Here is a 23,232-nt window from a genome sequence, read left to right on the forward strand (position 1 = left end):
TTACAACAAACACAGACAAAAATAAATACTTTTTTTTTAAATGCATTTTTAATAATTAATAATCATTCATTTTTGTGGCTTTTATAACCGAGTCCGTGTTAAACAAGACTAGATGTGTTTGCAATTACAAAATTACAATACAAGACAGCCGTGGGAAAAATACAAATAAAATCCATTTAAAGAAATTGTTGCATTAAGTTCCACTATAACTACTGAAACCATTTGCATTTACCTCTCACTATTAACCAACTAGTTACACTGATATTCTGATGTGCACTATGACTCCAATCTAACACTGAACACAGAGTTTTCTTTAATTATCATTAAATAAAGAATGGTCGTGAGTTCCAAAATATTAATGAATAACCTCTTCAATCTTAGGTTACATTATTAACATACACAATATTTTCCACATGCACATTTTGGCTCCATATCAGTCTTTGAAAATGTCCAACAAGCAGCTTCCTTCAGATAAACGTTGCTTTATATTGCACTATGTCGCACTCGTTGACTTCCAGCACCCCGCTGAGGGGACGGGACGCTTCTGTGGAGGGGTGAATGCCATTTCTCATTTTGTTCTGGCACTGGCGAAGCTCGGCTTTGTAACCCTCGAAGCTGTCCTCCAGAGTGACCCCCTCCACACCGACCCCCCTGTCCCGCACAGAGGAGTCTACTTGGGATGTTGAGGAGGGGTGCTGGTTACTGACCGCTGAAGTACACAAGCTTCCTTCCTCTGTACCTGGAGAAAAGTTTGCAAACAAGTCAGCGAAGCACAGAAAAAAGAAATATACAGAGAGAACGTGGGAACGGGGAACCAGAAGAATCTGACTGTTGTATTCAAGCTAAATGAAAGTAAGGTTTAGATGGGATTTTCAGCTTGATTTAGTGGCATGATTATCACATCCTCATTTCGTTCAGACCACGGAAATGCTCTGGAATATATATATATATATATACGGTTAAAATGAATAAATAAATAAATAAATAAAGGCCGAATAAAGTTCAAATTAATTATGAGACAGCATGTTCAAGGACACTATTATGAATAATATAACAATAATTAGGAAAAATGTCCAATCGTTTACTTTTTATTATTGCTCATTACTATTAGTGAGCAACATTAATTTGACAGTGACTCAAACCACAAGGTGGCAGTATGTCCCCATTATGGTGTCATTACTTTATTAATGATAAAAAAAAATGATTACAATTTATTTTTTATTGTTATGTGTATTATATAAATATAGAGTGGCGCAGGGATGACGTAATTTTGTAGGCCAAAACCTGGAAGCAGGTTAAAAAAAAGAGTTAAAAAGGGCTTTAAATTTTTTTTTTTTTTAATGCTTAATAAAAGCATGTGGTGAACACAAGCTCAAGATATTTTATTCTTTTGACTTTGCCTTGAAAAAGGCGGTTGCTAACAAGTGGCTAAATGGGACTACAAAGGTTGTCGCAGACATTAAACGTCATCAGCCGTAAAGTATTATGGTGCGTTCAAGTCATCTCGTATAGATCGTATTTACGAGTTGAATGCACATGAACGCCACCACAATGTCGTAAATACCAGTGGGGAGCTCGGGATTTTCTTTAAGCCCCGATCTGTACGAGTTGGGGGCGTGTCAGTGAGAAGCATGGCGGAATCAATGAATGCAACGTCTGTAGTTGAGCAAAGTGATAGTAAAATATAGCCTATCACTTACAGGTTTAGCAGTGACATTGTAAGGCTTTTTCATTTATAACAAAGTAAGCTCTCTGCACAAAATATGATATAGCCTACTTGTAATATAACAATTAACTAATTATATAATGATACAGTTAATTTACATTGGCCTCATAAGTTAATTAAAAACATAAAAAGAAAAACACACCCGATGCGCATTCTTTGTTCTTCATTTTCTATAAGCAGAGTTAACAAAACTTGCTATATTTTCGTGTTATTCATTAAAAGAAGGTACACCACCATCTTGCTCCGACGAAACTGACTTGAACGCACCTCACGTCGTCAACACGACTTCCCACCTCGTACGTACGAAATTCCCAGGAGGACTTGAACGCACCATTATACACCCCAAATATTAAAACTCGAACTTTCAGGCGAAATGATTATTATTATTATTATTATTTAAATCGTGTCCATCTTAACTGGTTATATCAAAGACTGAAAGAGTTGTCGGAAGATTCGTGATGGTGACATTTAAGTCATGCGACCTCGGTGTAGTTTGTTTGTAGCCTACGTTTAGCTTTTGACTTCTGCCCCGATTGTATTTACGCTTCAAACTTCATAAAGTTGTGTTCATTGGTTAAGATTATCACGATCAACAAAACGTGTAATAATCATAAACTTTTGTTAGTCACAGACCTTATTTTCTGCAGCAATCCAAAGCCAATGGGAAAATCCTATTGGTTTTTTTTGTCGAGGGAACCAGGGTGATGCTGACTTCCGGGTTGGCCTACAAAAAACGTCATCCCCGCACCACTCATTTGAAGACTGGTGTTGGTAACAGTTCGATTAAGTAAAATTAAATAAAATAAAAAAAGAACTAAAGAAGAGTTAGAATAAGGGGTTATTTCTAGTTTATCGTTCATTGGAAACAGGCAAATGATGTAGATGGCAGAGCTTTCTTCACCTCATGCTCTCATAGGTCACTTTTCATGCAGCGAAATCTTATTTTAGCAACTTTGATAGGTTGGAAATATTATTTTTTTGCAAAAAAACATGCTGTACACCATAGAGATTTTTGATTATTATAGGATAAATGCAATGTTACCAATAATGCTTGGAGGTATCTGACTGGTTTCAGATCAGCTCTAGATTAGTAATCTGAATCAACAACAAGGCTCCAGTATAATTTTCAAATGCAATCAATGCAAGTATGAATGAAAAAAAGAAAAGGAAAAAAGAAGAAAAAAAATTAGACATATAGAAAAGTTAAGATGCCAAAAAGTAAAGAATGGAGCATAAAGAAACATGATTACACCAGGATAGATGAAATTGAACAGAAGTGTAGGGATGTCACACAAGATCACAAGCAAGTCTAGTCTGATTTTGCTATCATTTATTAGATATGATCAGATTCACACAGAATCAACATGATCAACTACAAAGGAGACAGGATGGCAGGAAAATCAACAATGTTTGATAATGTAGGCTATAGCGTGAATCTGAAATCCAGCTTTGTTGATTGGCACTTTAGGCAATGATGGGTTAGATGGGTAGAGACACATTTGCACAGCTTGTATCAAAAGGAAAAGTAAAAAAGACAGAACAAAAAAACTATATGAGACAGTTTTTAAATGATTATTTACAACCCTCAGAAACACTGTAAGCAGCACAGTCTTTGTATTGTAGTCTTTGATATACATTACAGCATGATGTCTTATTTTTATAAGGATGCGTCAAAACAGGGAAGACAAATGAAAGTCTTTCAAATTTAAAGCTTTCAACACATCACATAGTCCACATTTACAAATAAATGAGCTCTGAGCTGAATTGCATAGCATAATACTCATACTATTTCTCTATTAAATAACATGTATACTGTGTGCATAGTATGCATATTTCATACAAACACAGAATACCCAGATGCCCTACTAGATTTGATAAATGTAGGGTAGAACAGAATACACTGCAGTGCATAGACCACTATATCCCACAATGCAATGCAATGTAACCCTTTATCTGATGAAAGAACTGCAAGATAACCATATTTTTGTGTTTATAATGTTTTCTTGTAATTAAGTCATGTTAAAATGATCTGCATAATCCATATCGTTTCACATGCTATTCTTAAAGAAACATCAGGCAGTTGCAGTATGCAGGACACTAGTATTTCATTTCAATATCAGCTACACTATCATTCAAAAGTTTGGGGTCAAAACTATTTTTTTTTTTTTTATAAAAAAGCATCAAATTGATCAAAAGTGACTGCAAAGACATTACAAAAGGATTTCTATTTAAAAAAAATAGATTTCCATTCAAAAAAAGTATCACGGTTTCTACAAAAATATTAAGCAGCACAATTTTCAATGCTGATAATATGAAATATTGATTAGGCATCAAATCATCATATTAGAATGATTTCTGAAAGGTCATGTGACACTGAAGACTGGAGTAATGATGCTGAAAATTCAGCTTTGATCACAGGAATAAATTACATTTTAAAATATATTCAAATACAAAAATAGCTACTTTAAATTGTAATAATATTTCCCAATATTACTGTTTTTACTATATACAAAAATAACTTACATACCCCAAACTTTTCAACAGAAGTGTATGTAATTGTGAATATGATATTAGTGAGATAAGTCTCGTCAGATGAATTTGGGATGTGTGTTTTTAATACTACACTACTCCATTCAGACATGCCACCCACCACACGCACACACACACAGCGACACTCACGGCTAGTCAGGCGGAAGAAATACCTGGGCTGGGCCGCTTGTGAACGCATGCCGGAGGAGTGAAGTCGGCCTCAGGTAGACTGCCCTCATAAGGAGGCGGAGAGATCGGTGGAGACGGAAGCAGAGTGGAGTTCGGGCTGGTGATGTCCCCCTCCCCCACCAGAGTCAGATCGCCCAGCCCTTCCTCCTCTGGGCCCTGGGGACCAGTGGGGCGTAGGATAGGGGAGAGTGGGGTGATGAAAGGGAGCGAGTCAGGGCTGGGTGCACGGGGGTGTCCGTTAGAGGAGCTGGGTTTAGGGGGTTGGGGGTTTGTGGTGGTGTGGCCGGGTTTATGGGAGGTGGGGGTCGAGCAGGCAGGAGGTTGGGGTTCGGGATCAGGATTCACACGGAGAAAGTCGGGAAGCACGAGATCTTCTTTTCTCAGCAAGCCTCTCTGGTCATCGACGCGACTGCTCTGGGCACGACTCAACAACTCGAAAAATTCTACAAAAGAAGAGTGATTTAGACTATAAGTAAACAGTAACCATTATAGCATGTAACCCAGATAAAATTAAGCCGAAAGACAAAACATGGTACAGTTTCTTGGCCCAAAAAATATTGGGATATTTCAGCCACTTTTTAAAAAGTTATATATATTCATTTATTTTCACTATCTAAATATACATAAAAAAATTACTATCTATATCTATTAATTTTCACTATATATTTTTTAATATCTCTCTCTCTCTCTCTCTCTCTCTATATATATATATATATATATATATATATATATATATATATATATATATATAGTGTTGTTATTGTAAACTAAAACGATATTTTTTTTGCTAATTTAAATAATATTGAAATTAAAAATATATATATATATATATTGAAAAATAATAATTATATATATATATATATATATATATATATATACATATATAGAAGTACTAAAATGACAAACTAAAAATAAAATAAAATAAAACAAGACCGACATTTTTTTAAACAAAAACAAATAAAAGCACCTACAAAGTTACAAAAATGAAATAAAAATGAAATAAAACTGAAAATATAAAAAAGCTAATTCAAAACATGAATAAATTCTATAATGATATATAAATAAATAAAAATAACAATGGAAAAATAAACCCTTTTAAAGAAAGAATACTCTTTTCAACCTAAACAGTGAGGCAAACACATTTGTAGATGTGACTTAAGTTCTCAAATACCTTTTGACAAAAACAATGTACATAATAACACTGAAAAGTCAGTGTAAAGTGTAAAATAAGTACCTTCTGCTTCATCTATATGATTCATCTTTTTCCCTTTCTTCCTGTCTGACGCAGCTGTCCGGGGATGCTTGTCTTCAGCATCTCCTTTCAACGCTTTCCCTGCCGAGCTGTCGTCTCTCTAGCAATGCGGCAAAGACAGATGTAGGACGACTTGAGTATTTGGCTGAATGTCTTACAGACTGACATGTTCATGAAGGTTTTATTTCCCTATATAAAATAGGAATTTTGTCTGAACGCTGGAAAAAGCTGTTAGCATGCATGTACCCACAAGTTCATGCTCAGCACATCCACACATGTTTAAAGTTAGTAATACACAGAGAATGTTGTAAATGCATCTAGAGTATGTTGGATGAATCAACATGTGGGTATTTAGAGGAACGAAGCAGACAGGACATCTCACACTATCACATTCACTGAAGTCACTCTCACCTCTCTTAGGAGACCTTTCATGGCAGCTGGTGTTTTGGAGTTGAGTGTTTTAGACTTGTCTGGTGAAGAAATACAACAAAACAATTACTCAAAGGAATGTTGAAATGACCGTGAACACAATTACTTGATATTATCAGGGAGAAGTTGGAAAGTAAATAGTGCACAAGGCCATGTATGTGTGTATGGTTCAGGTATTCCCTACGTTATGAGGAACAAATGCCCCCACAAGGATAGTAATACCAGTAATTTGTTACTTTGTGGGAAAAAAATGTTGATATCCATGAGAAAACAGCTCATAAATCATACTAAATTATGTTTTTTGAAAATGTAAAAATACAGAACATTTTCTGTGATCGGTAGATTTAGGAGATAGAATATAAATCATTGTGTGTGTGTGTGTGTGTGTGTGTACCTTTGGCTGGATCAGCCCTCTCCAATACAACTCGTAGACCATCAAGGTTTGATATGGGCACTCCAAGATCCAGAATCTCGGTCTCGCCACTCTAAAAATGAAAAAAAATTTGCATTAGCCTCTTGAATGTGACAACTTTACAAACAAATTTTGCAGTTATTGATTCTTTGACACATACAGGTTAAAGTTCTAGAAGGAATGTTCCCATTTCAGTACAATATAAGCTCTAAAAGACTGTTGCATACTCGTGATTAGTTACCACAGATTCTATGCATATCTCAGTTTGTCAAACAAAATGGTGTGTATAGTAATAGACTTTTACTTTTATTTTTTAGAATGCCATGTACAAGACATGCAAAAAACATCAAACATATCCGTCATCCCATTTTCATGGTAAAACAATGGAATAGTAGCACAGAGGAATGGGAAAGCGCGCTCTATCTGACAGAAAAGTAAAACCTCAGAGGAGTCGATAGCATTCACGCACGTCTTTCAAAATAAAAGTAAAAAAGTTTTGTTGTTGTTGTTTCTTTGACTACACACTCCGTGACCCACTCAAAACGGTCTTGCGACCCACTTTTGGGTCCCACCAGTTGAGAAACGCTGCTTTATACTCCTGCCAATAATGCATGTTAACACGAGACTACTGATAAAAGACTCAACACCTTGAACAGTATTCCCATAGCTAAAAGGAATATTTAGACAACTCTATAGCTCAAATAACACACAATTTTGTGTGGAAGAATTTAAATAAGCACTTGAACAAAAATCTTCTTCACTTCGTCTGGAATGTCTTGCACCACCAAACACAGTTTTTGCTTGTTTTTAACTTAACTAGTTTTGAAGCCAGAACATTCTTCTAGATACCAAACAAATGCTATATGAAATGTTAGCAGCTGCTACTATATCTGTAGTTTTAGCTATGCCCCACATTCTAGCGTCACATAGATCTTCTTCTTTGCTTTTGAAGGTTAATGCTGAACGTCTGTGCTAAGCGATATAAGTAAAAGCTTCATAGACCACTGGCTAAAAATAAACTAGCTTTCATACTTTGCAGAGCTGGGAAGTGGCTTTGTTTTCAAGCCAGTACAGTCGTTCCTCTCTGCTTAGTGCTGTCTTCCATTAACTTCTAAAAGATGGCTCAGATGAGCACTGTTTAAGAGGGGAAAAACTGCAGCGGAGAAGCAGCGTTCCTGCTATACCACATAACTCCACACCCTATGACACTGAACCAGTTGCGTGTACATTTCACACCAGGACATCCTATTGGTTATAACATTATAAAAATGTTTATTGGATTATTGCCCTTTTTGGATTATTAAGACGGAATTTAAATCTGTACCAACAGTGTGCACTGTGTGCAACGCAAAAATATACAACGTATCGTACCAACCATATGTGACCCTGGACCACAAAACCAGTCATATGGGTCAATTTTTTTTTTAATTGAGATTTATACACCACCCGAAAGCTGACTAAATAAGCTTTCCATTTGTGTGGTTTGTTAGGATATGACAATATTTGGCCGAGATACAACTATTTGAAAATCTGGAATCTGAGGGTGCAAAAAAATCGAAACATTCAGAAAATCGCCTTTAAAGTTGTCCATTTATGTTCACGATTGTGCTGCATTCACTCACAAAAATAAAGGTTTTATATATTTACGGTAGGAAATTTACAAAATATCTTCATGGAACATGATCTTTACTTAATATCCTAATGATTTTTGGCATAAATGAAAAATCGATCATTTTGACCCTTACAATGTACTGTTGCCACAAATATACCCGTGCGACTCGTGACTGGTTTTGTGATCCAGGGTCACATACTGTATGTGTAATTGGTCACAGCCAATCACTTACTATTCTGGCCACCAAATCGCCAAGGTGGAGTCCATACTTGGCAACCACAGGACGCAGAACCTCAGTCACAGGCTTTGTGGGTTTTGCTTTCAACCCAACCGATCTGTTAATGGGTACCAGGTCCAGTCTGAAAATAGAAAACAGGGTGGATTTATTTATAGTTTAGTGCCAACCACAAGACATTTGTTTGATAGTCTTTCTACATTTATGACATATGGTCCTCTTAGAGAAAACAGATTGTGCTGGTATTGTAGACGACTTCCTACTGAATATAAAAGTCAAAATAACAGAACTCCATTTGGGTGCAAATATTTGGGTCATTAAATGTTCAGGGATTATCATGAACAAAATGTACCTGAACAAAGTGCGTTTCTCAAGACGAAGTTCTCGGGAGCTGAGGGTATTACTATCCTGGTCCAACACCAAAGGCTACGAAGGGAACAATGAGAGGGGGGGGAAAGGAAATCACTGACAAAGCTCAAGTTTGGCATTCACAGTATAACTAAAGGAGACATTCTAAAGCTTGTGAAGGGTCTCTATACCTTCTCTCCTCCAGTGAGGAAGAGGTCGACAGCAGCCAGGTTAATGTGCTGTTTTTGACAGAGCTCTAGCAGCACCTGTCTGATGGAGGCGCCCTGTCGTAGAGGAATGGAGCAGCTTGAGCCGTCGGGCAGGATTACTGTACACGTCCTGCTGCATCGATCTTTGTCCTTTTCCCAAACAGAACCTGAACGTCTCAGCTCACACTGCTTTTCAGATACAAAAAATTGTAAAAAAAAAACACCCAGAGAAGCAAAAACATTGGTTTGTTCATGTGCCAAATTGCTATGCTGCCTAGCAACTGTAAACAGCCTACAGTTAGTTTAATGAAACATATTATGTCATATTAGTAGTGGAAAAATTGTCTATTAATATTTTTATTAAAGGAACACAAAATAATGTTTTGTTTATGTTGCACTAAGAACACCCCCGTTACCTGTGGTAAAATCACTGTACTGTACGACCACAATTCTTGCTTTGATTTGCTGAAAAAGCCTCCCCTTGCATGTCTAATGGCTAAGTATTTTTGTAACTCCCTTGTGTTTTAAATAGTACACTCCTAAACTCCCTAATGTAACTCCCAATCCTCTTACCTCATTCTTTCCTCCGGAACAGGTAGTGTTGAGCTCTTGACTCGCACCAGAAGACAGTGAACCCTGAGACTCTCTCCGCCCATTACAGTCTGTCCACACATATGGATAACCAATCACAACATGGCAAATGTCATATAATATACATTAAACTGATTTCAGAGTGTGTTTACAATGTGCAGAAAAATGACCAAAATAAACGTATAATCAACAAATTAACTTAAGGAAGTTTTTCTTTGCTCTTTGTTTCTTTAATTTTAAGTTGGAAAGTCTGGGTCTGGGACAAAATCTACACATTAGAAATAATAAATGAGGAAGATATTTTTGTATAGATAGGATGAAAGTTTATGAAAAACCCAAACACATGCTTTTTCTGCACATTTTAAAGTGACAAATTGAAAGAAGCTGAAATATTTTTTCATAAAAATCAACCCCACGGAATCCCCAAGTTCCTGAAGTAAAAAAAAAAAACACATAAATAGATGTGTGCACATTGAATAAGCTGACAGGACATCATTAAACACATTCACATCCAATTCAACATGTAATAGGGAAAAAATAAAGCTAGGAGTTTGTCTATCAAGTTTTGTAAAACTGTTTATGAACTGTTCAGATCTACGAAAATATAAGATGATATGAAAACAAGAAATGAAATCATGAGACACTGTTTTGAAACTCACTGTAAGGTAAATCTGGGGCTTCTCTTTTCTTTTGTCCTTTCCCAATGCTTGGATATCTGTACCAGGAGAAGAAGCCATTTTTCTTATCAGAGTGTTTCTCTCTGAGGTCATCACTTGACCTGCCTGTTTTGGGCTTCTTATTTTCCTGTAAAACAATATGACACAATTAGAGAACACCATAGCAGTGAATCAGGCTATAGGAAATGTCAGTATACTTAACGTCCAATAAATGCTGAATAAGTTCAATGAAAATAAGTAGTAGGCAGAATGGTCAAAATGTTATACCATGGAATATTTTATATTATATAATCTTATAATTTTACATTATTATATTATGGTAAATGTATATACCAAAAATGTAGTTATTTTTCCTGGAAATGAAATAAAATGGTTTTAATATTTTCATATTAAAAGGTACACTATGTAACTTTTGGCCCTCTAGAGGTTACAAAAACTGCATGCATTTTGCAGAAGAACATTGTTTTGGTTGTGCTTTGTCTCTGTGTGACTCTGTGAATGAATATGGTTATCCACTGCTCATAAAACATTCACTACTAGACTTCAGAGATATAACCAGTTTAGATGGAGAGGATCTCAAGCTGACTAGCTGAAGACGTTACTGTAGCTTTACCCATGGACACGGTACTTAAAACGGTACTTTACTTCCTTAAAAATTTTGATTCCAGCAAAGCACTACAACAACCATAATGGATTGACCCTTCACAATAGATCATGCTTTACAATTAACTCTGTTAGAGCTACATATGGCAGTTTATCTGTTATCTTTCTCACCTGTTGAGTAATAAAAAATGCTATCTCCGTGTCGCTTTTACAACATTTCAAATCCCTCCATCTCCGAAAAGCCAAGTCAATGTTGATTTTTGTTTTATTACCATCTTGGTCAAATTCTCTTTTTGCCAGCAGACTCTCTTCTGATCTTTGTTTTTAACAGGTGATTCCCCGGAGGTTGGAGATGTTCAATCTTTCCTAACCTCTGCCACTCCCACACCACAGATGCGTCAAAGTAGCCGGAGCAACTTTTCTCTATGTACTTATCTTACGAGATAGGTGACTGACATATGTACGCAATTTCCTAAAATATCTAAAATATAAACATTTACCATAGTGAATCAGGGTAAGACAAAAACACGTTTTGGAAGAAGAATTCATGGTGTATTGACTTTAATTTAGTTAATTATGGACAAAAAAAGTTTTATAATGTACCTTTAATATGAATAGTTTTATGGATTTGATATTATTTAATATTATTTTATTCTATTTTTAAAAATTATGTAGCGATGCATTAACACAGCAAAAGGTAATGTTGCTTGGCATCTGTAGACAACTAATAAAAATAGTTTTTCACATTACTCACAAACGTTCCTTGAGTTATTGTTGCTGTAGTGAGATTAGTACCTTTTTAGGTGTGGAGAATGTGGAACGGTCAGAGTTCAAGCTGTGCTTAGAGGGGGCGGGACTACATGGGATTGGGCAGGGGTCAGGGAGAGGTCGGCCTTCTACCTCAGCCATCATACACTCCTGATAGAGAGTGGACTTCAGGAACCGAGCATAACTGTCCATCTTCATCAGGTTAAAGATCTGCAGGGATGAGTCAGGGTTTAAGAAGGTATGCTCATTCTCGATTGCCAAACAATGACAACTGTGTGAATGTGAGAGTGTAATCATGTGTGTACATCGACCTGTAGCTGTGGCTGTTTGAACATGTTAGGCTGTGGAGCCGTCAGGACGTCGTCAGCAAGTTGAGCTTGACTATCGATGTTCACCGGCATAGTAGCTTTACTTGACAGGAAACGATTGTAGATCTCTTTGGCCTTCTGGGACAGCTGAAAAACATTATGATTAAAATAAGATAAAAACCTATTGACCTGTATGCTCATAAATGTGAGTAACTGATGACAGAATTTTCATTTTTGGGTGAAATATCACTTTAAGGGTCCGTGAGGATTTCAACAGAGGTTAAAGGAGAAAGATGATTAAATATGTATCACTGAGGGAACCGTGTATGTGTTGCAGATGATTACCTGCTTTTTGTCATGTTCTGGAACTTGGCTAAAGCATTCACAGGCCTGCCAGAATAAGATGTTTTCCTCACTAAACTCCTTCTTTAGAAACTCCTGCAGGAACATATAACAGTACACTTGGATCTACACTACTAGCCTGTGACATTAATACATTTCTACTTTATGATATGGTGTCAACAAATGAATCAACACAAACTATCAATCTGATATACACAAAGGCAAGCCTGTCAAAAACTCACTGGCCATAAAAAAAATGTATTTAGTTAACAATAAGCACATGTCTAAAACAAACTGCAGTACTTACAGAAAAATAGCGGACACCCACAGGATCTTGGAGCAAACGCTCAAAGCTGATGGCCCATGATGCAACACGGCGCTCTGAGAAGCGACAATGGTTGTTGACGCTAGGCAGACTACCATTACTTTCCAAACTGCTCACGCTGCCGCAGTCGTGACGCTTGACTCCACTGCGCTCTGGACCAGGCAAAAGTAAATATCAAAGTCGAGTTGATTTAGGATGAGATTCTTGAACTGTTCTGGTCTGGATCACAAAAATAAAATGGCTTCTCTGTTCTGAGATGTCTTTAACACTGAGGCATGAGGAAAGGAGTGGGAATGGTTTTAAATGTTAAGATGTTCTACACACAGCATACAGATAACTATGAGGAATCATCAAAGTGCGTAATTAAAGTCACTAGCGTTAACAATGGAATTGAAAATAATTACTGTTTTCAAACAGGTTTCCTTCAGTCTGACATTGGTTAGTCAAAGAGTCAAAATTCACACCATTGGTTGAGCCAGTGTGTTATGAGAGTAATGTTGAAAATACCACAGAGCCAGTGTTCACACATTTTGGGGAAATCAAAGTTACTTTTAGTTAGAATGTATTTTAACATCAGAAAAATGACACATTTTACCTTCAAATAATGGAATTTGTGAGTGTTTCACTTGCTTACAAATCACCAATCTATAATTCATTGTGTTTTGTATCTTTGTCACAAACAGTTGCGGTCTATCATGTGTAATATTTGTTTTCCTTACTTTCAGTTAGACAAGTCCAGACAAACCTCAAAACTTTCTCAGTAAATACCGCTGTCATAACTTCCTTCAGGCAAATCAGAGGAAACATCCTCACTGGGTTGCTGACACTTTTATTGACACTTTTTGCTTCTGAGATGCCCAAAAAGTTTCTCTGAGCACTTCGACCGAAACCAAAATCTTTAAGTGTAACTTTCTACTCAAGACCTGTTTTAAGGGTGTATAAAGAGGATATTAAAGATTTAATATTCTATATTGACGACAAAAAAAATAACTCACCTACTCGTAACTCAATAAGATAATGGAAGTAAATAGATCATAAAATACACACAACTGTTCAAAAGTTTGGGGTCTGTACAATTTTTTTTATGTTTTTGAAAGAAGTCTCTTAAGCTCACCAAGGTTGCATTCATTTGATCAAAAATGCATTAAATCCTTAATATTGTGAAATATTATTTCAATTTAAAATAACTGTTTTCTATTGTAATATATTTTAAAATGTAATTTATTCCTGTGATCAAAGCTGAATTTTCAGCATCATTACTTTTTCACATGATCCTTCAGAAATCATTCTAATATGCTGATTTGCTGCTCAAGAAACATTTCTTATTATTATTAATGTTGAAATCAGTTGTGCTGCTTGATATTTTTTTTTAATTATGGATGAATTATGGATGAATTGAATGCATCCTTGCTAAATAAAAGTATTAATTATAATAATAAAAATAAATAACTTTTGAAGAGTAGTGTTTATAAAGTTCATAACATATATAGCTCAACTATATTATACAATTGCAACAGATTACTTCAATTACACAATCTGTAACTCATCAATATATATTTAATATTATATATTTTGGAAAAAGTGAGGTTTGTTTTATTCTCAGAGTAAAACTTAAGAGCACTTGCTTAAATTATGATCTTGCACTTTTCTTGTACCATTTTTCTTGTATCTCTTCATAGACAAATCAACACTTATACCACACAAATAAAATGTAATGGATCACACATTAAACAACAGTGCTTTGAGTCTAAGATATTTATTATAATAGCAATCTCCACTTAAAGCCAACTGACACAGGAATTCACAACTTCCTGAATTGTTTTTGAGAAAGGGTTTAAACAGAGTACTCACCTCCATCTGACGCAGCCGACTGAAAGAGAAGAAAAAAAGACATGAATGAGCTATTGCCATCCTGACTTCGGTGGGGCAGAGGAGGAGAAAAAGAGGAGAGAGGTAAAGTTACTGAGCTGGAGAAAATGCCTGCAGACATCTCAGCAGCCTCTCTCATCTTAACTGAACGTGTGTGAGATATGTGTTTGTTGAGAGGGGAGGGCTTTGACATATGGTCGTTGATGTAGTTGTGTGTAGTAACACGCAGCTGTTCACACCTCTGCTCTGGTTACCGCCCACAAAAACACACACACTCACACACACACACACATCAAATGACCTGAATCATGCCTGGCCAGACACTTGCAAAGACCATAACTTGAACACAAAGCTTTAGTCAAGTTTTTCAGGTCGTAAAAATGCTCCTGCTTCTCTGAGCATGAAATGAAAACTGAATGAATGAGAGTAAGAATGCAAATCAATACCCAGGTCCCAGGTACATGGAAGCTGACCTATATGGTAAAAGTAAAACCAAATAATAACTTCTCTGCCTATTCATTTACATTAGCATCACGGCTAACAGAGGTGTGTATGTGTGTGTGCGTTCGTATGGCTGGGAGCAAAGCACATGGACAAACACACATCATGTTTGTTCAGTGGGAGGAAGTGTAACGGAATGAGGGCAGTTATTGGGACAGCAGAAGGACACACAAAGGAACAGAAACTTTTTGTGAGGAGAATACAAATGAGATTTTACAAATGTAAAGGCGGGAGGTAGAAGTTCTTTGTTGGCACATAATAAAACGATGGAATCAGATTCATGTTGTTTCAATGTTTACTGAGTGATATCATGCATGAACTTGCACTATTCTATCTGGTGCCGTTTATCCAGACGGATTTGTTGTGTCGAGGGTTTTAATTTCAGCCGTAGGCACTTTTCATTGTGTGCACTGCTAAACTAATGCCAAACTAACACACCCGCCCAAAACATATATCCTTCTAGACACAGATGCTCTCAATGCATTTAAAGGAACAGTAATGCAGTTAAAAAATGCAAGTCAATAATAAAACTGGTCTCATTTAAGCCATAAGGTTAATACTTTTAAGTACTAGTCTTCTAGGAAGATGAAATGATGCATATGATTATATTTGAATAAGTAGATACATAATATTTGACATAAATAACAAGGTTAGGAAGCAAATGTACTCACACTAGTCTAATATTAACAAGTATAAAAATAAATAAATAAAAGCTTAACTTGAATTGAATCCATTTTTTAAAGAGCTCTGGTTTTCATTGTTTGTAAATACGATATTTGACATTTAGCTGCATAAAAGTCACACAATATGAATAGGAGCATTCATATCTGTCTGTAATGGCAATGAGTTAAAATTGCAGCTCATCAACACTCAGAAATGGCACATTCCAGTCCCAGTATGTCACTATTATCAAATCTGAGCTCACCATGACTAACGGAGAGCTATTTATATGCTAATAAAAGACAAGGATTCTGAGAATGGAGAACGGCTAAAGGCGGAAACATAAGACAGCACTTTAATCATTGGGGTTCATGTGAAGGGCATCATTCTGTTATCTTTCTAATGGTTTTGACCAGTGATACATGAAGTGCTAAGCATGAATACTTTTGTGATGATCTAAGAAAAAAGAGAAGATTAAGGACATTAAGTGCTTCCAATCACTTTTTTCCAAACATTTGCAAAATAAAAATTTATTTATTTGGTTCATATTTATTCATTTTCACTAGATTAATTAGATGTATATTATGTTGCTATGGAGTTGCTCTAGATGTTTTGTTAGCTTACAGTCCCAAGTAGTCAAGCCACCTTTATTTATACAGCGCTTTATACAATACAGATTGTTTCAAAACAGCTTTACAGTGATAAACAAGAAAAGAGTGATTTAATGATGCAAACAGAATTCAATTCTGCTGTAAAGCAGCTCGAAAAAGACATCAGTAAACAGTCATAATTCATTTAAAATCAGTTCAGTGTTGATTCCGTTTGGTTCAATAACTGTGTAAAGTTCATCAATTATGGAATGAGTTCAGTTCATCTATAAAGCTCTCATCCAAGTCAATAATATTGCCGAAAATTAAAGCTAGGGTATAGGCAATTTCGGAGAGGCTAGCAATAGTAAGTTAGCTTTGAAAGCATGAGATACCACCCTCCCTTCAGAGCGTCTCCAAAGTCACGCCTCCTCCACCAAAACACATGAACACACACAGCCAGAGCAAAGTCTGCAAAGCATTAAATTGCCTCGTCTCAAATCACATAACATTACAATAATAATGAACGTAAACAACTTAACTTTCGCCTCTGATAGTGTTGCCACAGAAACACATAGGCCTAAACCGGTGTCTGAGGACGTGAACAGCTCCGTGTAGAATGTCACAAGTTGCCGTCTCTTAATTACGGTAGTTAGGCCATGCCGTGAACGCAGCATGAGCTCGTTTTTTTGGTTCAGGAGGAACTGTAAATGATGGCGGCTGGCCAGACGAACAAACATGGTGTGGTTTAATTAAGTCAGATTGTGGATTGATATCATTCAAAATATGAAGTAAAAAGTAAGTTTAAAAAAAAGAGGGAACCAACCCCCAAGTCTAATTAGCTGTGTTTCCATCCACGTAGGCTATGTTTAAGTGCATTTTGAGATATCGCATTAAAAACAACGTTGGATGGAAACGTCAAAATGCAAATACATTCTAAAAATGTGCATAAAAAAACCCTGTATGCACTCAAATGAGTCGGATAAACTTTTTATTCAATAAAAACATGCGCATAAACTACGATAGAAACACATTAACCGAATAAATTCCTCGATGCGCATTAAAAAAGACTGCGATGGGATGGTATAACTGGACTAACCAGCGGACTGATCTCATTGCACAGCAAGTATAATTCAGTCCCGAACTGTCTTGCACGACAGGCATCTGCCCCCGAAAGCAAAATAACTTTATTGCGTTTCATCTGCACGCTCTGAAGCGCAAGTAATTTATCATACGAAATTATTGTTTTTGAAGGCAATTGTGGCCAAATGGTTAGAGAGTCGGACTTGTAACCCAACTTTTTATTATTATAATGCAGTGGCTTCTCCTACTGCAGCAACTTCCATTTTTCTTAGTGATATTAAGTTTATCAGGAAGTGGCGATTTTGTTCTCTTCGGCTCACTGGATGGAAACGGTGCTTTATTCGCAAATGTTTTATGCGATATTCCATTTTTGTGCAACTTTGGATGGAAACATAGCTAATGATTTTCTAATGATGATATTCTACATTACATTCCAAGTGAAATCCCTATTCCCCAGATGGCTTGTTTCCCTTATTCAATGTTTTTATGCACATTTTATTATCTGTCAGCCATCACCAGAAATCACACGTTAGAAAAGTAATAGCACAGCTTTCCTCGACAATCTGCATGACTCGAGCTATCATTCATCTCTATAGCATAAACAGTGCAGGACAAGTTATACACCACCAAAGTTAAATACCTATAGTTTGAGGTACATTTAAAATCCTAATCCTGTAGTAAGAGCAAATAGTGATGCTTTCCTTAGTGAGAACAACGAACAATATACAAACAGTGTTGCATTCTATAAACATAAACATATGAAAACGCTGCTTAAGCCTTGTCTGCAAAGTAGGTCTTTTTTCCATCACATCCCAGTCCAAGAATGCTCTTAACACAGTGTACAGACGCAAGAGGGATGGCCTTCAAAAACCACAAGCCTCCAGGCCACTTCAAAGCGTAAATGTGTCTTAAAATGGTGAGTTGCTCAGGCCAGCTTGTGCTCCACTCTGAACAACTCAAACTAGAGTTCACTAATAAGATTCATGAGTCCAAGTCCTTCACTGTAACAATCTCAATCCAAGACCCACTGATAAAGACGTTCTATAACAAAGTCCTACCAAACCCACTGATGTAAACCTCACTCCTTATAAGACCAGAAGCAGCCCCTTCTATGCTTCTAATTGTAGTGAGGGATGAAGTTAGTAATGGGAAACAGAGGGAGAAAAGACAGAGAAGGGAAGAAAATAAGAAGCTATGAAACGCTGGAGCCTGGTTACCATTCGTTTTGTGCCACCACCCTGGTGTATTTGGTCAGAAACACTATGGCAACAATTCATCTCAGACCACAGGCTGTGAGGCCAGCAATGACACGCGTCTCAGGCAGAGGTGCTCTCTCTATATATATATCACACGGTCCCATGAGCAAACGTGTTATTAGACGGGGGGTTCGCAGCAGCAGGATCTGGTAGGCGTGCAGCGTGGCAGGGTTCAAGGGTGCCTTACAGACATCTGGCTGTTGTGACCAGCTGTGTGAATGAGTGACATTTTTGTGAACCAATCAGATGCCTTGGAACATATGAGAAGTAAAACCAGAGAACTGTATTTATGGAATCCAAGAGGAAATAATGAGGTCACTTCTGTGTTTAGAAGAAAACATGTTTGAGCCTGTTCACTAGAATAGCACAGGGAAATTTCAATGCATGTCATCAAACTATAATTAAGCTCATTTTCAATCTGTCTCTATGTATTAGGTGTATTTTAAAATTTCTGAAGAAAATGTGAGTGGTTTCCTGATGCTAAGCTATTGTAGGTGACACGTTCGTTGTGGTCGCTAGGGTGTTTTTGCAGTACTCCGTAATGTCCGTATAATTTATCACTCCGTAGAATTTACCCTAGATATTTCTCCTTTGAGTTTATGGAATTTTATTTTTAGGTTTTATCATCCACCTGGTATAAACGGTACAATTGCTTACAATTGCAGAAGTAAAAATAATAGTATAATATCTCATGTCCATAGCACAAACAACACTGACTGAACCTCTTTGACTTTCAATGTATAGACCAAAAAACATGAAGGTAAGTAGATGACAGAATTGTCATTTTCAGGAGAACTATTCCTATGAGAATCAGCAATAGTTATGCCTTATGATGTTAAGTAGACATGGCACCTTTGCATTTTCAGGCCACACACAGTGTCCTTGTTTACACTAGTGCGTTTTCGTTTTAAAACGCATAACTTTTGCTATTGATATGTCTGGCGTCCACACTACTGCAGAGCCTTCGACCCTCGAAAACTGAGACTTTTGGAAATGCTGCTGACCCCGTTTTAGTTTGAAGGACCAAAACGGAAACTTTTGAAAACAAAGGCATGGCTGCCCACATTCGCTCCTTGATTGGGTCTTCTGTATCCTTCCCTGATTCGTCAAGCCCCTATCATATGACCATTATGCCACCGGAACACGACAATAACAGACCAGCATCCACAACCATGTAAACAATAACATGGAAACGGAACTGCAAGCTTGGCTGACTTGCCATTGTGCAGTTAAACGTTACATTTCTGCCTACATGCTTGCCTCTTGCAAGCTATTATAAGAGCAATCGGCAACTGTTTACACTTGTACGCGCATGCCCGGTCTGCATGAATGGTCATGTGACATGCGTTTTCAGTCGTGTAGTGTGGACGGAGATCTTTACTGAAACACAGTGGAAACGCCAGTATGGACGAGGATCGTTTTTATTTTAAAAAGCCACGTTAAATGAAAACGCACTAGTGTGGGCATAGCCTAAGTCTTCCTTACAATCACAAAGGACTTTCTTCTGATGTCTTTGCACACCTGCCATATTCCTTTCTACTTGTGAATCTTCACACCTCCATTGATGTTACGAAAGCAACCTTAGCCGCAACTACATGTGTGGCAAAAGCTGCCGAGACTTGCTTCGTTTATATTTCCACATTCTAGACTACATTAGGTGACGACTTGCCCTTTTAACCTCCAAGAAATCAAACTGGATTCTCTCAGTTTGAGGTTTTTTTCTTCTTCTTTCAGTCAAAACCGTTTACACTACCTCTGTGCTGTCAAGAAAGATCTTTCTTCTCATTCAGGATGTTCATACGAATTCAAACAAACATATTCTAGCTTCTTCTGTTGACATTTGTTGATAAAGGAAGACAGAACCCATAGCCAGAGCACACCATCTCTAGGCTACAGCTAAAAACACCATTACAAAAGAAAAGCAGTTGGTCTAAACAAAATTTCTTGGCTTGTCATAGCATGTTTAAACTGATGTTAGATGTGATATTCTGACAAATCACAAAGACCCACAACCACAGGCGAGAATACACTTACATTTAATTTAATTTAGTAATGCCATCTTGATGAAATTATGAAATGAAAGTGAGGGGTTCAAATCGGTTCAAACTTAACTTGCACCACCATGCAACATTTCCATGTGCACTGAGTTTGCTTCTCTGATGGAACCACTCTACTTCGATACACCTTTAAAATAGCAAAATTATTACATAATTCCATTACATATATTTAATATATTTTCTAATATGTGCCTTTTTACCAAACACTGCCTATTGATATTTATTTACTCACAGATTTTGCTTCAGACTTTGTATCATCAGGACTGCATTAATCATTTTTGTTGGTTATAACCGATGCAAATGGATTAAATAAACTTCTGTTTTACAAATGTAACATAATTTAAAGCACTGAAATTAAGTTGTGACAAAATGTTCAACAACTGTGTTGTAACTTAACTGAATTGAAACTAAAGTAAAGTGAGGACAGACGTCCGGACGCACAACTGTGGAAACATCAGAGTGTGAAACGACTGAGTCTCAAGTCCAGAGACTCCCTGCCACAGCTGCTCGGTGTGGGAGTGCAGGAATGAAATAAAACGGCTAATGAGTAAAGCAGCTGGTCTAACCTAGCCCGATCATTTGGCTTTGAAAAAAAAAAGAAGATCTAAACCGGAGAAAAAGACTGTAGCGCAAACTTACCGCTCTTGGGGGACGCTTTTTCCTGAAAGAAAGTCTCCTAATGAGACTCATAGTCAGGAGGCTTCTTCTCTTTGTCTGTGATTTTGGGTTCATTACTGCAACTGCATGTGTGGGTGATTGTGTGCACTGTTTGTGTGAATACCTGAAAATCTCCACCCAGGATCAGATAGCGACACAAAGAGTCTTGTCGGTACATGTTCAGTCGGCCCCCAACATATGACAATCCGCCACAGACTAACTGAATTCTTCTACTGTAGGCATCATAACTAACCTGTCACACACAATTTATACAACTGATACTTCCTCAAACTCTAACTGATCAACTCTGTGATCAACATATTCCCTGTCTTCATTTTTGCAGAGGTTTTTTTTTTTGGTTTAGTGAGTTTTTTTTTTATTTTAGTTTTTTTATCCTTTAAAGAAACACTCCACCGTTTTTTGAAATAGGGCTTATTCACCCTCTTTCCTACATTTAGATAGGTGGGCAAATGCATTTTTGTCTCAGTGCATGCATTGTTTTAGTTTGACAGGGTTGGCGCTAGCTTAGCTTAGCATAATGAATGGAATCCTTTGTTGCCAGCTAGCATGTCCTGAGTAAAAGTAAAAAAAAGTTAAAAAAAAACACCTAATTACTTCTTGTGGCCTGCGTATTCACAACGAGTACAAATAGCGGTGCAGATTAACACTAGGCGATTTCCTATGCAGATTTTGACTTGGGACTATATTAGGGGGAAGCACAGGCGAAGCACTGCTACTTGGGCGCAGAGATATCACGCCCAAGTAGCAGTGCTTCGCCTGTGCTTCCCCCTAATATAGTCCTTAATATATAAGTCAATATCTGCCTTGGAAATCGCCTAGTGTTAATCTGCATCACTATTTGTACTTGTTGTGAATACGCAGACCACAAGAAGTAATTAGGTAGGGTTTTTTTTTATTTTTTTACTTTTATTCAGGACATGCTATCTGGCAACAAAGGATTCCATTCATTATGCTAAGCTAAGCTCACGCCGACCCTGTCAAACTAAAACAATGCATGCACTGAGACAAAAATGCATTTGCCCACCTATCTAAATGTGGGAAAGAAGGTGAATAAGCCCTATTTCAAAAAACGGTGGAGTGTTCCTTTAAACAAAGAATGTCCCTTAAAATAAGTCAATATTTCGTTATTTGATCATTAATTTCGGTCCATTGTACTATTGACTAAAATATTTGTTAACTTTTTGTTTATAAAATTAAAAGTAAGTGATAACAATTATCAAAATAATAAATAATAATGAAAAATAAAAAATTATAAAAATGAGTATTTAACAATTTAGAAATATATCAAACATAAAAATGTTTCACTATAAATAAACAAAATATTGTTAAATTGTAAGTTTCTGAAATAAAGCAAACAGGCTACTATTTTTATTAAAACATGATGAAAACGTGAAAAACAAATATATATATTTTAAAAAAAACAATGTCATGTTTAAGAAGAAAAATGTAGAAAAAATTCATTCAAATGCACCATGTATTTGTGAGATATATCACTAGGGGTTTTCCTTTTATAGGAACGCTTTCATAGTTCCTATAACTAGAGAACTGCAAGACTTTAGTTATAGAAATGCCTTTTAGGGGGACTAAATTAGCTCTTACTTCAGAGGTGGGTCTAACCCAGCACAATAGGAACTAACAGTGATGTAAGTGTACGTTGATTGGCCGCATGGAACACATGCCATACGAAACACCAGCACCGTGTAAACACACAGTTTACATATACTTATACAAGCCGAAGCCCTTCTCAACCTTTACGCTACGAAGTTGTTGACATTGTTGAATGCCACGCTCACATGACGTCACTGACAGACGGCTTACGTCACTTCTCAGTTCCTACTGGTGGTGAGAATTCAACCACGAAAATGGGCCTAGGGGAATTTTTAGTTCTCAGGGAACTGCCCTGGTGGCTTACTACACGGTGAGAAAGCCCCTATTGCCTTTTTTGCATATTGTCTTCATTATCTTTGATTAAATCTTGGTCAATGA

The 23,232-nt window shown here is 36.8% G+C and overlaps 1 protein-coding gene across 2 annotated transcripts in view; it reads right to left on the bottom strand.

Annotated features, from left to right (window-relative positions):
* The window catches only part of rgs12a (regulator of G protein signaling 12a), a 38,425-nt gene continuing 15,193 nt past the window's right edge, over positions 1–23,232 (bottom strand). Inside the window, exons 4-18 of one of the 2 annotated variants that reach the window (XM_082155547.1) lie at positions 14,407–14,425; positions 12,538–12,707; positions 12,234–12,326; positions 11,892–12,035; positions 11,608–11,790; positions 10,192–10,336; positions 9,515–9,603; positions 8,924–9,127; positions 8,737–8,810; positions 8,382–8,508; positions 6,520–6,610; positions 6,108–6,166; positions 5,679–5,796; positions 4,429–4,887; positions 1–739 (exon numbers count right to left, since the gene is read on the bottom strand). In XM_082155547.1, coding sequence (XP_082011673.1) covers positions 468–739; positions 4,429–4,887; positions 5,679–5,796; positions 6,108–6,166; positions 6,520–6,610; positions 8,382–8,508; positions 8,737–8,810; positions 8,924–9,127; positions 9,515–9,603; positions 10,192–10,336; positions 11,608–11,790; positions 11,892–12,035; positions 12,234–12,326; positions 12,538–12,707; positions 14,407–14,425 — 2,247 coding nt within the window. In that variant the 3' untranslated portion in view covers positions 1–467. Of the gene's footprint in view, positions 740–4,428; positions 4,888–5,678; positions 5,797–6,107; positions 6,167–6,519; positions 6,611–8,381; positions 8,509–8,736; positions 8,811–8,923; positions 9,131–9,514; positions 9,604–10,191; positions 10,337–11,607; positions 11,791–11,891; positions 12,036–12,233; positions 12,327–12,537; positions 12,708–14,406; positions 14,426–23,232 lie in introns of both variants that reach the window. The other variant, XM_082155546.1, reaches the window with a different exon arrangement.

The sequence above is a fragment of the Leuciscus leuciscus genome (assembly GCF_965113295.1).
Source record: "Leuciscus leuciscus genome assembly, chromosome: 2".
NCBI lineage: Eukaryota > Metazoa > Chordata > Actinopteri > Cypriniformes > Leuciscidae > Leuciscus > Leuciscus leuciscus.